The 12,634-nt window shown below is 40.4% G+C and overlaps 1 protein-coding gene across 1 annotated transcript in view; it reads left to right on the top strand.

Annotated features, from left to right (window-relative positions):
* The window catches only part of uvrag (UV radiation resistance associated gene), a 75,312-nt gene that overhangs the window by 13,720 nt on the left and 48,958 nt on the right, over positions 1-12,634 (top strand). The window contains exons 7-11 of the mRNA XM_026371484.1: positions 214-319; positions 3,371-3,497; positions 9,106-9,190; positions 11,994-12,081; positions 12,504-12,564. Of these exons, the coding sequence (XP_026227269.1) occupies positions 214-319; positions 3,371-3,497; positions 9,106-9,190; positions 11,994-12,081; positions 12,504-12,564 (467 nt within the window). The remainder of the gene's footprint in view (positions 1-213; positions 320-3,370; positions 3,498-9,105; positions 9,191-11,993; positions 12,082-12,503; positions 12,565-12,634) is intronic.

Below are 12,634 nucleotides of genomic sequence, written 5' to 3'. Positions count from 1 at the left end.
CATAATTCTTATGATGTCCTCCAAACAGTCACTGTAAACATCTAAGCTAAATGAAATGGTGTAGTCATAACACTGACGCTCAATTTTTATTCAGCCAGTCAATTCAGTGGCCGCTTGGAAACACAGTTTCAACATGGGGTTGTTCTTGTGGTCCGGTGTCTGGTAACAAACAACGATCAGGGTGATGACTTTGTGTTTTTCTTCCTCCTGCAGGCTTCACACAGCCCAGAGAGCCATCAAGCAGACCCAAGTGACAGTGCAGAGGATTGGGAAGGAGATTGAGGAGAAGCTAAGGACAACAGCGACCTGTACAGAACGGGTGAGCACAGTCACCCGTCTGCAAAAAAACATTCATGCGCTTTAGTAGCACGAGTCGATGTTGTTTCCTCATCTTGTTCTATAGTAAAGTTTTGTAAAGGTGAGGTGAAGTTAATGTTTTGAGAAAATGTATAAAGGTAAAGGTGCAGTTTGAAGTTTGATGTTTTCAGAGAACATTCATTAACACCAGGAAGCAGTAATCGCTGTGATCAGCACTAACGCGACTATTGACTTCCGCACCAATAATAAGCCTCGGCAGACAGTGTTGTGCTTAATACTTAACAGGATTTAAGAGCTTGCATGACATAAATCCCCAGATCAAATTTTAATGTAAATTGATCAGCTGCTGTATCTCTTTTGTTTTGATGGCTCAACTGAGAAGTTGAGAAAAGGCAACATCCACTGTTTACGGTTTCACTTCCTGTCATATCCTCTACTGGGATCCAAAGCAAGAGCAAGAAAACATATTTAACATTTTTGAAATTGGCAGCCGTGCAGCTGTAAAAATGAAGCGCTCATCCCGGGTTTGACGTTGTGTTTATTGTAAACATTCATTTCAAAAACATTCCCTGTCTATAAAAGCTCAGAGGCGGTGACACACTGGAGACAAGTCCCCAGGTAGACTTGTCTTTGGAAAAGGCATTTTTCTGTTCACAGGATTACATACCATACTTTACATGCTGAATTTTATTTAGGAGTCTCTGTGGATGTGTTTTTTATGCAAAGATACCAAATTTATCATTTGAATGCCTGTTCAAGCTGTTGCTTTTCATTATGCTCTTTGTCAACTTTTGATAAGGCTCTTTATTTTCCCTGGACGTCCCCCCCGATCTTTTGAAGCAGCTCCACTATAGCCTTCTCTTGCCGTCACACAAAAACATTAAGGCTCCATTCTTTTAACACAAAGGATACCTTTCAAAAACTTGTCTCTGATATTTCCCCCTCAGTGAAACATTCATTAAAAGTCCCTTTCAGAGCCCACATCAGCGAATAAATCACATAATCCTCATCTTCTACCCTTCTGTAAAAACCCAGCAACTTAGAGTGAGTGGAGCATTGTGTGGCTCTTCTAAGAGGTTCCCTCCTCTCCTTTGGAGAGCTCTGTACTATCCTTCTGTTCATGTCATAGCCAGCATAGATCAAAGGGGGACAGATTGGAGGCCACCAACCCTAGTGCATGGCCCTTTCACCCTCTCACCCACACTCTGCCATTAATCTGCTGGGTTATAACATGGCTGCTTATTTACTCAGCTGACCCAATCCTGTTTGATGTTCAGTAGGAGTCAGACAGGCCCTGCTGGTCAGTTACAGTCCTTCTCACACACAAACTCACATGGCTGTGACCCACTTGTCAACTGTGCTGCTCAGTGAAAGTGTGGGAGGTTAGTGGTTCGTGCCAAGACCAGTGGTGGTTAACATGCAAGCATCAGGGTACACACACACACACACACACACACACAAATGCACAAAGAGATGGATGGAGGCTCTATCAGTCTTCTCTCTGCTCCTGATACCCCTCTCTGTTTTTGTCACAAAGCCCTCAGAAGTCTTCAAGAAGATGCATGTCTGTGTTTTCTCAGACACCAGCTAAGATCGTTATCTAAGTGTGTGTGTGTGTGTGTGTGTGTGTGTGAGTGTGAGAAAGAGATGCTGCAGTCCCTGCTTGCAAGCTGCAGGAAAAATAACGAGGTTAAATCTCTGCTATCCTGCCTGCAAGCTCCCGCCTTCACAGCTCTCCATTAACCATGTCATGTTCTGTTGCATGTCATGTTTTTCTCTCGGAACTCTTTCAACTTATCAGGGTCTTTGACAGCATCCACACAGTCCTTAAACATCACCTCTTAAATCTCTCCATGCTTGTTTTGAAGTTGTTCATCCCAATTTATCATTTTACATTGAACATTTCTGTTAACCTCCAAATCGCTCCCCTTTATCTACTGTATACCACATCCATCAATCCATAAATCCCCTGTGCTGTTCCTCATTAGATGTGTTGCCCACTGCAACCCCCCCTCTTCCAGATAAAGACATGGAGCCTGATAAAGGGACACCCCATGAGGATGTTGACTAATAGCCAGCACACTGATACTGCTCCTGGTCAGGGAGCATGTGGTGAGAGATACACAGCTGTAAGTTGTAGATACATAGAGATAAAGACTAATCTGGACCTCACAGATGTTACGTGTGTGTCCGCATATTTGCATGTGCCATTATTGTCTGCTTGTTGGTATTTTTATACTTATCTGGTGAAAGGCAACCCAATTATTTAGCTACGCCCACTTATCCTTGAGGGTTTCAAGGGGGGCTGCAGCCCATCCCAGCTAATTCCCATTGTCCCAGCATATCCACCACTTTCTAGTGCCTCCAAATGTCCTATCTTGCATATCTTTGACTTCCTTCCTGCCACTTTACACACATCTTTACGGTGATAACACACTGATACCGCCAGTGTCTGCAACAGTTTAAAGACACTTCGCGTTGACATCTTCCTGATTAGAAAGCTATGATGTGATTACTGAGTTAATGAAATCCATGTAGTATTGCAGTTATAGGTCCTTGGCATTGGCAGCCCATTTTATATTAGGATAAGTATTGTAGGTAATATGTTGTCTGAAAATGTTTGCTATGTAAAAAACGAACAAAACAAAAAAACAATATAAATGTTTAACCCACCCACAGACATGCATATTGATAGCTGAGGTAGAACAGATACCACACCAGTCAAGCTGCAGTGTCCCGTGACTTGGGCCCATTACTAAACCTTTTCACCATTAACACTGATCTCAGGGTTCAGTGAGATGTTTTAAGTAGCCAAATTAGTCTCCATCTTTCTTGTCATTAGTTGTTGACACAGCGTATTCTGGATTAGTGGCACACCAGATATGAAGGAGACCAGCCTGCAAAAACATGGCTTGTTTTTGAGGGAGCTAGTAGGAATTTGGGGTTTTGAAAAACCAACATTTCTGTGACCTCATACTTAATATGTTCCTTCATCCTCGTGCTCTGTTTTCTCTCCATATCTGTCTTTTGTCTTCTGTTTTGCTCCGAGCAGAAGAAAGAACGGGAGTGCATGCAGCTGCGTATAGCCGTGCTGCGCAGTGAGCTGCAGCGGCAGAAGAAGGCGCTCAGCAGGGAGAGAGACCTGCAGCAGAAGGAGAGGATACAGCTTCAAAAGAAAGGTAAAGTGGCAGAGACATTTAATAATGTGCCTCCGGATTAAACATATTTAATTTCATTGAATGGTGGTGGTTAATGATTATATTGTTTTCACCCCCACAAATATCTTTTCTGAACAGTGTTCTTTTTGGTCTGAAATAATTCCCGGTGTCATTTCGCTGTGTTGCAAAACATTTCAAGAAAACATAGTAGTCATGTACACTAGATCAGTGTTTTATCCCCACATTACTGGTAGAGGTTACATGAACACGCTGCTGGAAATAGAACAGAAGTTGAAGTATTTAGAGTTGCGTAAGTATCATGTTAGACGAACAGTCAAGCTTTCTGCAACCTTTTCATCGTATTTTATGTTGCTGCATGAGCTACTCAAATCCAGCTTGTGTAAGAAAACTTAACACAAAGGTCAAAACATGTTCAGAAAATCTGACCAGAATCCCCAAACCTTTCACAAAACACCTATGTTTCTGCTACTAATTGTAAAGGGAATGTTGTTATGAGACTGTTTGACCATAATTTTGTCTATATCACAGAAAGCACTGGATAGTTTTCATTTTCAGTTTGAGTAACACAGTAAATCTCTCTGTGGCCCATTGAATTAAAAATACATTAAACAATTTCCTTCATTTTAACCTTCATAAATATATATCTCTGCAGGTAAATCACAAATCCTTCCCTACCCATAATGACTGCCTTCATTTAGTCTTTTGTCTTTGTAACAAAAACACATTTTCAGTTAAAGATTCATTTCAACCTGACTTAATTTTTATCTTACCATAAATATATACATTTTTGAAAGGATATCCATAATCCTGTCTTAAAGCTACAGCCACATATCATGTTAGTGAATGTGTTGTTCAGGAAACTGCTATTTGAAGCATCTCATTCCTAAGTGTGCGCGTGTCCCGTCACTCAACATGCACACACAAATACAAACACTCGTACAGTATATAGAGTCATTCCTGTGGTTTGTGCAGCCTGTAGCAGAGCACTAAAAAAAGAGATCAGTGTGCAGCAGTGTCATTTAGTTAACCCTGTGAAGTCTGCATTTCTGATGCCTGAGGACATTTTACGGCCACCTCTTACTGTCCACAGGGGAATAAAAACCTTATGAAAGCTGATGTTGGGGAAGTGTTGGTTAGCACATGTATACACATACATAAACACATATTCAGGTGGACACATCTTAGTAACGGTGATTTTATTTCTGATTGTAGATTAAAGGTTACTTTAATGTTGTTACATTACAATGTCAACAATAAGCTAAGCAGCACCATACATCTCTTCTAATGTACAGTTAGTTTGTTCCTGTGCATCAACAATGCATTGTATGTAGTGACTAGATAGATTGTATCTTGGTTCTACAGTCAACATCAGTGGAGTTTGTCTTCTAGCAGGTCAGGCGTTCCCCATAGGCAGCTTGTGTCTATATAGGATCAGCCTGCTGTTTGGCCACAGAGCAGGGCACTTTACTGAGCCCCAGCTTGAGGTAGGCATCGTTAATGATTAGCAAGAAGTCTGCACACTCACTCAGAGACAGCAATAAGAGGGTGGGAGGGAGAAATTTCCTGTGTGCTGCTATTCTTAAAAAAAATGGATGTTACTCCGCCTCTCTACTTGTCACCACTGTATCTACAGCCAAGAGAACTAGCTGCTCTCCTTCTCTGCAGCCCTTTCATGGCTTTTTTCCAGACTGGACAGGTGCTTATTAAGACATGGATGAAGAAAATTCCTTTAGCTGGTTAGAGAAGGAAAATGTATTTTAGGAGAAATTGAAATGCTGTAGCCAAGTAGGGCTGTGCTGGAATACTTGTTGTTTTTTCCCCTGGACTCATAACTCAAAAGCCAAAAACCATATGCCTTGGAGCTTTGCTGTACTTCCAACTTGTTGTTTAACTCTTCTAATCAGCCTGCACATATTCATTTGTTTCACGATCGGAAAAAAACCCTGCATTAATTACAGGCAGGATACTATCACAGACAGCTGTTTATAGTATTTCATACAGCAGCTGATTTTTTTGTCTGATTGTATTTAGATTGGCACCACAACTTGTTTGTTTCATCTGATCTCATCTTTCATTTTGAGGGTGTGTATGATTTCTATCAGTTGTAGCTTAAATTTCATTTAGAAACTTTTCCTTTTCCCACACAAGCTCGAGGAAGCAAACTCGATTCTGTTCAGTTAATATACTGAATATTGGCCAAGGACCAATGATTTATATACTCATTTGGTGTCAATATTGGTTTAATTAGAAGTGAGTGTTTAATTTGTTGAATTTTATGACATTCAAAAGCTTATTAGACACAGGTTTCCTTGTAAGTTTTATTGACGGTTTAACAGTACGTGTAAGTACATTGCTATGCAATATATCCCCAGAGGCCATCCCATATGAACTGTTAATCTCCATTCTTCGTCATGCTTTTAGGATCTCATCTGTACCTGGCTGTGTGGTCCTCTCATCTCTCACACAGTCTTAGGGCCCATTAGCAAATAACTCTTATCAACCTGTTATTCCCAGGAAACCGGCCTCTCTCAAAACAAGTGCCCCCCCGAAAACCCAAACATACAGCGGAGGTCCTGCAGGTGTGTGTGCGTCTACATGTGAGCCAGCAGATAAAGATGAGATGAAAGTTTGAGGTCCGCTTTTTTTGTAAAGTAACTATTAGAATGCTGCTTCGGACTTGCTGATACCTGTTCTGTGTACATCTTTGGTTGCGTCTCATATGCAGCTTCTTTACCATCCTGGACAGTGTTAGCGTAATAAGTACTGAAAAACATCAGCAGTTGGTATCATCCTGATGACAGGTTAATAACTGGCTGTTCAATGCCTGCTGATTTACAGTAAAGGCAGTGAAATCATGGCAGTAGTGCAGAGAAAAGCTGATGTTTTTTTTGTTCTCTTTTTTTTTTTTTGCACACATAGTCACGCTAAGTGTACTTCATGTCTTTTACACAAATCATAACAGAAGACTTATGAGCATGACCGCAGTTTTTTCCTTTTTCCAAGGCTGTGGGTTTAAAATAAAAGCCTCGAATTAATGGGTTTGGTTCCGGTGGGGTCACACTCCTGTCACAATTTCCTCTTGTCTAATTTCCCTCCTTTCACCTTGAGCAGACAACATAAATCAGGCCTGTGAACAGCGTTTATTGTAGCGCTAGTTTTTCTCACGCTATGTAACACAGCCAGGGCTCCCAACCAGTAAATGTCAGCGATGGGTTAAGGCAGCTTTGTGGAAGGTGTAGTGTGTGTGTGGAGGCATTTGTCACCTCAGAGAAAAGGTCTCATATTGAAGCTATCATCATTAAGACTCCTTAAGCAGCAGCTGAGCTTTACACATTTACATCTTTCAGCTGGCTGCAGCTTTGGCTCAGGATATGGGCCGACAGGTACTGCAGGCCAACACACTGCCTAATGACTCAATAACATGTCTTTCTCCCTACTTCCTGCCTTTTTGTTAACTCCCCTGACTTCCCACTCAGCTTGTCAGACATGTTCTGCATATAGCATGAAGAGCCATGATTTAATAATCGGGCTGTTGATTATTTTAGTTGGAAACAAAAATGCATTCTTTAATTTTCCAAGGTGCAGTTTTCAGGCATGGTCTGCTCAACATTTTCATAGTTATTAAACTCCCATAATGCATTTTTTCTTTGACACTAGTATAATGTATCCCTTTGAAACTGCTTCACAGTGATTTTAGGCTCATTTCACTGTTTTTAATTTTAATTCTGTTCACTCGATATCATTGCTTTTTTTTATTATCATCGCTCCCACAGCTGCACTGAATGCTGTTCAGATTAAATGTCAGTTGATGATGATGGCACAAAGTGAAACTTACCAACGGATCTGTAAGATCGTTTACAGTTTTTTAATGAAAATCAGATTATATGTGCCTTTAAAGATTGTGTTTATGGGGTTTTTTTCATGAACGTGTTGTTGTAATTTATAACAACAATGTTTCTATTGACCAGTTCAATTTTATTCAAATAGGCTATATATATTTTCTTTAAAACTGTAACAGAGCCAGGTTTTACACAGACGTCACTAACCTCGTGGCAGTGTGAACAAACCCCAAAAATGAGTTTCCTTCCACCCAAAGCCCTTCGTTTACTGCCAGACAGACCTTACTTTACATATTTTTTTGTCCAAAGACAGTTAGCTTCCTGATTAATTGATTTTTTTAAAATTGATTTTTTGTCAGGTTATGATTTTTCCACACTAAATTCAATAGCTTTATAACATTGTTAAGTCTTTCCATACTGTCTGTGATGGTACCGTGATGCAGACTGGAACATGTTACAAGGCTGACAGGATAAAAAGATGGATGGATAGAACAGATAGACAGAGCTGGGCATTACATGAAAGCAAAAAGCCAATACAGACCCGCGTAGTCAGTGTTGAAATATGTTTTCATGTCATCACTCACAGCAGAAGGACGGCCCGTCTGATCTTTGCCTGACTCTATCTGTCTTCTAAATTAATCTGATGGAGATACTTCTGAGTACCTCTATTTTCTCCTTACTTCTGTCTGAAGAAGGGTGGATTGCAATCTCTCTTTAAACCTGAACCGTCACATGTCAAAAACGGGTGGACATTTTTGTTGATGGTCGAGTTCCAGCACTTTAACACTACGCAGACAATGTAGAAGATTACAGAGGTAGGTTATGTAGACCAATGGATGTGCTGTGGTCAATGTCGTGCATTAAATGGAGGCACCTGAAAAGTATCCATAGCAACAACTGACTGTGGGGCAGCTGTGAGACCAGCTGCTTGGGGAGAAACTTCATTACAGTTGTTTATATTCATAGTCTGAGCATAAAACAAATGTGATTTTTATTTTGGCATGAAGAGCTTTTCCTTTGTGGCTCTGCCGGATGGAGCGGTCACAGTCTTTTAGCAATTACACCTGATGGTGTCCCTTTTTTTTTTTCTTCTTTTTTTTCAAGATCACTAAATAAGCAAACACTTTCTTCTGTTTATTCATTCATTATTATTCTTAATTATTGCTTTGTCAACATACTTATAATGGGGATCATATGTAACGATTGCTGCACAACATAATCCAGTTTACATCGTCAAAACTGACTTTGAAACTTGTCAATAATTTTATAATTATTTTTTTTCTGTTTATGAGCATTGATTATGTTTTTTAATAAAATCATGTGCATCCGTAAGTCATGAATCTGATGCATTTGCCTGCAAGCCCACCATATTTTACGTTGCATGAACACAGGTTAGAGAAATACTCAGTTGCGACTAAATAATACTTTTCTGTTTTTATGCTACACTGAGTCATTGTGAGCTTGCCAATATTGCGGTTACACAACTTCCACAAGCTGTATCACTGTCCCTTATCTGTCTGATTTTATTTATTTGCCCTGCTCTGTATTTACAGAGTCTGACAAATCCTGTAATTTGCATACATATGTTGTTTAGTTTTATGTGGTGTCAAAAGGAAATGGATTTGGTCTGATCAAAGGAGCCGTTTGATCTTGCCTCAGATTTAACAGTGGATGGCAGCCAACCAAACACAAGCCCACCTGGATGTTCAGATGTAGTTGAACATAACCCGCACCTGATAATTTACTCTTCTTCTTTCTGTCTCTATCAGAGGAAGCGTTCTCTGCTCAGCACGAGAGTCTGAAGGAGGAGAAAGAATCCTTAACCAAGCTGCAAAAGGAATGTACTGCTAAGAGGTACGTGTGAACCTGTAATTAGTTATTGCTTTATTTCTGAAAACAAACACACTTGCATTTATTCCCACCAGCTAGACATCGCCCAGGGCGCCACTGAATGATGTGACCCAATGTGTTGCACAATTGTATTAAGTCGTAGTGAGATTGCACCCTACCTCCCACCTTGCTTTTTCATAACAAGGGGATATTTTTATGGTTGGCGCTGCCTATTTGTGTGCTCTCAACAGAGAGTTTGCAGATTGTGTTAAACAGCCTGTTGGCCCGTGTTTGCCTTGGCCTGTGGGGAAATGTGCACTGAGGTTGTCGACCCTAGATACAGCTTTGTTTGTCTGAGAAGTACCTGGCAGTCACAGAGGGTAAACCAGAGCCCCGGGAAGGCCAGCAAGGGCCAAGAGATCCAGCAAACAGGAAATTAACCCCGACATTTGTACATCTGCCTAACATCCACTCCTTGGAAATATCAGTGTTGTTTTTCATTGAAATGGTAACTTCTTTTATCTTGGGAACCTCTGTACATGCACATGCACACTTTTTCATAGCTGTTCATTATTCCAGTTTATTTCTGTGCTGCTTTTAAACAGCTTATGTCACTAAATGCGGCTTAATTCTGTTATTTCTAAGGGTGGTATATTCACCTGTAGCAGATCTGTGACTTCACTATGCTTCAGTAGATTACTGTAGCGGTAGACAAACTTGTCACTTGATAGGAAGTGCAGTAAATTCTTCCACCACTGTTGAGCATGGTTACTTTTCCTAGCAAATATATCCATCAAATATTTTAATTATGAACCTACACGGAGAAGGACACTGGGTTATTAAGGTTTTGCTTAATGCTTTAAACAATTTGACTCCAATCCCACACAACAGATAAATTACAACTACATAGTTCTGGGCCGCTGTGTAAAATATAAATACAAACTGAATGTAGCGATTTGCAAATAATTTAAATTTGATTGAAAATAGCACAAATGCAAAATATCAAATGTTGCTTTTAGTTCTGCAGGGAAGTTTTTCCCTGTTGTTGCTTGACATAGGATTTCAACTGCTCAGGAGTTTGGGGCCTTATTTGTTGTACGTTTCACTTGTGCCAGACGTTTTAGTGGGTGACATCTTTTACTACTGAGCCATGCTGCTGTAATATGTGCTGAATGTGGTTTGGCATTGTCCTTTTAAAAATGAGCAAGGCCGTCCCTGAAAAAGCCCTCGCTTGGAAAGCGGCATATGTTCCTCCAAAATATCCTTCAGTATTAAATACCAGACCCCCATACCATCACGGATGTTGTCTTTGAACTGTGCGCTCATTATACGCCAGATTGTCCTCTTTAGCTTAGATGATTCAGCTTCCACATTTTGGCTGGAACAGACCACAAGACAGTCAGAGACGGCAGCAGTGTTTCTGGATCTTGTTTGTATCCTTTTGTCTGTGTCTGATGGAGTCCTAACTTGCTTTTTTTGCTTTTTTTTTGCTTGGATAGAGCAACAGAGGTCACTGACTGGGTTTTGGAGGTGTTCCTGAGTCCATGCACTGATTCCCTGGTTTATAATGCAAATGCCATCTGAGGCCCTGATGTTAGGCAGATGTACAAAGACAGATTGAAAAGACAGATATTTCTCCAGATTCTTTGAATATTCAAATTATATTGTGAGCTGTAGATGATAAAACCCCCAAATTCTTAGCAATACACAGAGAACCGTTTCTCCTTTTATTTACATTTTACAGAGTCTGAACTTTTTTGGGAGCACAGATGTGCCTCAGATCAAACAATCATTACACACTCATCTTTGCCCTCCTTTGCTTCAAAGCATCTGCACACTGTTGAAGGAAAATGATAAAAGACAGCCAACCACTGGCAAAACCATATAGAAATTTCAAGAGAAGGGCGAGTAACACGGATGAGAGGGTGCATTTCATTGGGGTATCCTTTTCCTCACATTTCACTCTACATCTACATGGAACGATGGGCTATTCCTCAGAAGCAGTGATGTATATTTTGTACACGATCTTTAGAAAAAGAGATGATATACAACACAGTTGTCAGTTGATTCATCAGCTTGTTAAACCCGGGGGATGTTGCTGTGATATTAGACAACAGCATTCACTGGAGCACTCCCTTGAGCAGTCACCGTTTATATGCAGAGCTAATTTCACCTGATTAGACCGATTGGTGTTTGGTTTAGTTTAGTTGTTAAATTTGTATACCTTTTATTTATATTTGTATTCTTCTGTCAACTACATTTTGTTTTTAGTGCAGCCAGAGCCTTACTTTCAATCTGCAAACAAGGTATGATAAAAAGTTAAAACCAATGTTGCTGTAGGTTCCTCACTGACTTGATATTAAGACATGAAATATCTGGAATACCCTGAAACATTGAGAGTTTTTTTTTAAAGTACGATACAGCACATTGAAAGGTATTATTCTTCTTGTTTGTATTTTTTTTCAGCTGTAGGTTTGGTCACACATTTTAGGACTAAACTGAATCAGTGCCAAGTCAGTAAGGTTACTTTTAAATGTGGCCTTATCAAAAGAAGAATAGCCTTGGGCTGACATTAACCTGCCATCACACATAGTGACAGTGAATACATAAACTATCCTTTCTGTTTGTCATTAATCCTTTTGAAATTTCTCTAACTTTATTTCTGCTCATGTCTTACAGCTACACACCTTCCCCTGTGCTCTCACCACTGCTCTTTTTCTGATTGGTCCTTTACCCTGTGTCCACTGCTCTTTAACTGCAGCTCTTGTGTCTTTGTGCCAGCCGGTTACTCACTGCGTCCTCCTTGTGTCTGGTTTTGTCTCCCCAGAGAGCAGTTTCTCAAGTCTAACGCCCAGCTCACCTTCCGTTGTCGTCAGCTCCTCTCTGAGCTTTCCTACATCTACCCCATAGATGTGGTGAGTTGGACCTGATGGGTCTTTGCTGCACAACACATTTTTGGCAAGGCAGCTACAAGGGATTATCCAAGGCTTTGATGAAGCAGAAATGGTGCATATACTGGAGTTATGTGTGATCCTGAATGTCAGTGACCACCGAGAGTCATCACTTTTCTAGTAAACTTGCTTCACTGATGCTTTAATATTATATATTAATATTATAGATATTAGATATAGATAATATTATAGATTTTTTTTTTCTTTAGGCAAACTAAATACTGTACCCTAAAACACCACTACACACTGACCGAATGATTTAAAGTGAGTGCCTCTGCCAGCAGCGAAGCAGGTGTTTCGTCCCACACCGGCTTTCATCTTGTCTGGGTGTGTTTCTGCTGTCTGATCACTGTCTTTAATACGAAACCTCTCATTTAAATCCACAGGCTAATCAGTCAGATTATGTCATCTGCGGAGTGAAGCTGCCAAACTCTGAAGAGTTTCAAGGTAATTTACTGTGTGTGTGCCTGCTTTTGTGTTTCAGGGTTACAGCAGGATAAGCCGTGGTAAGGCATGC

This window comes from Anabas testudineus, chromosome 14 (assembly GCF_900324465.2).
Source record: "Anabas testudineus chromosome 14, fAnaTes1.2, whole genome shotgun sequence".
NCBI lineage: Eukaryota > Metazoa > Chordata > Actinopteri > Anabantiformes > Anabantidae > Anabas > Anabas testudineus.
This window is presented reverse-complemented; position numbering and strand designations above follow the sequence as displayed.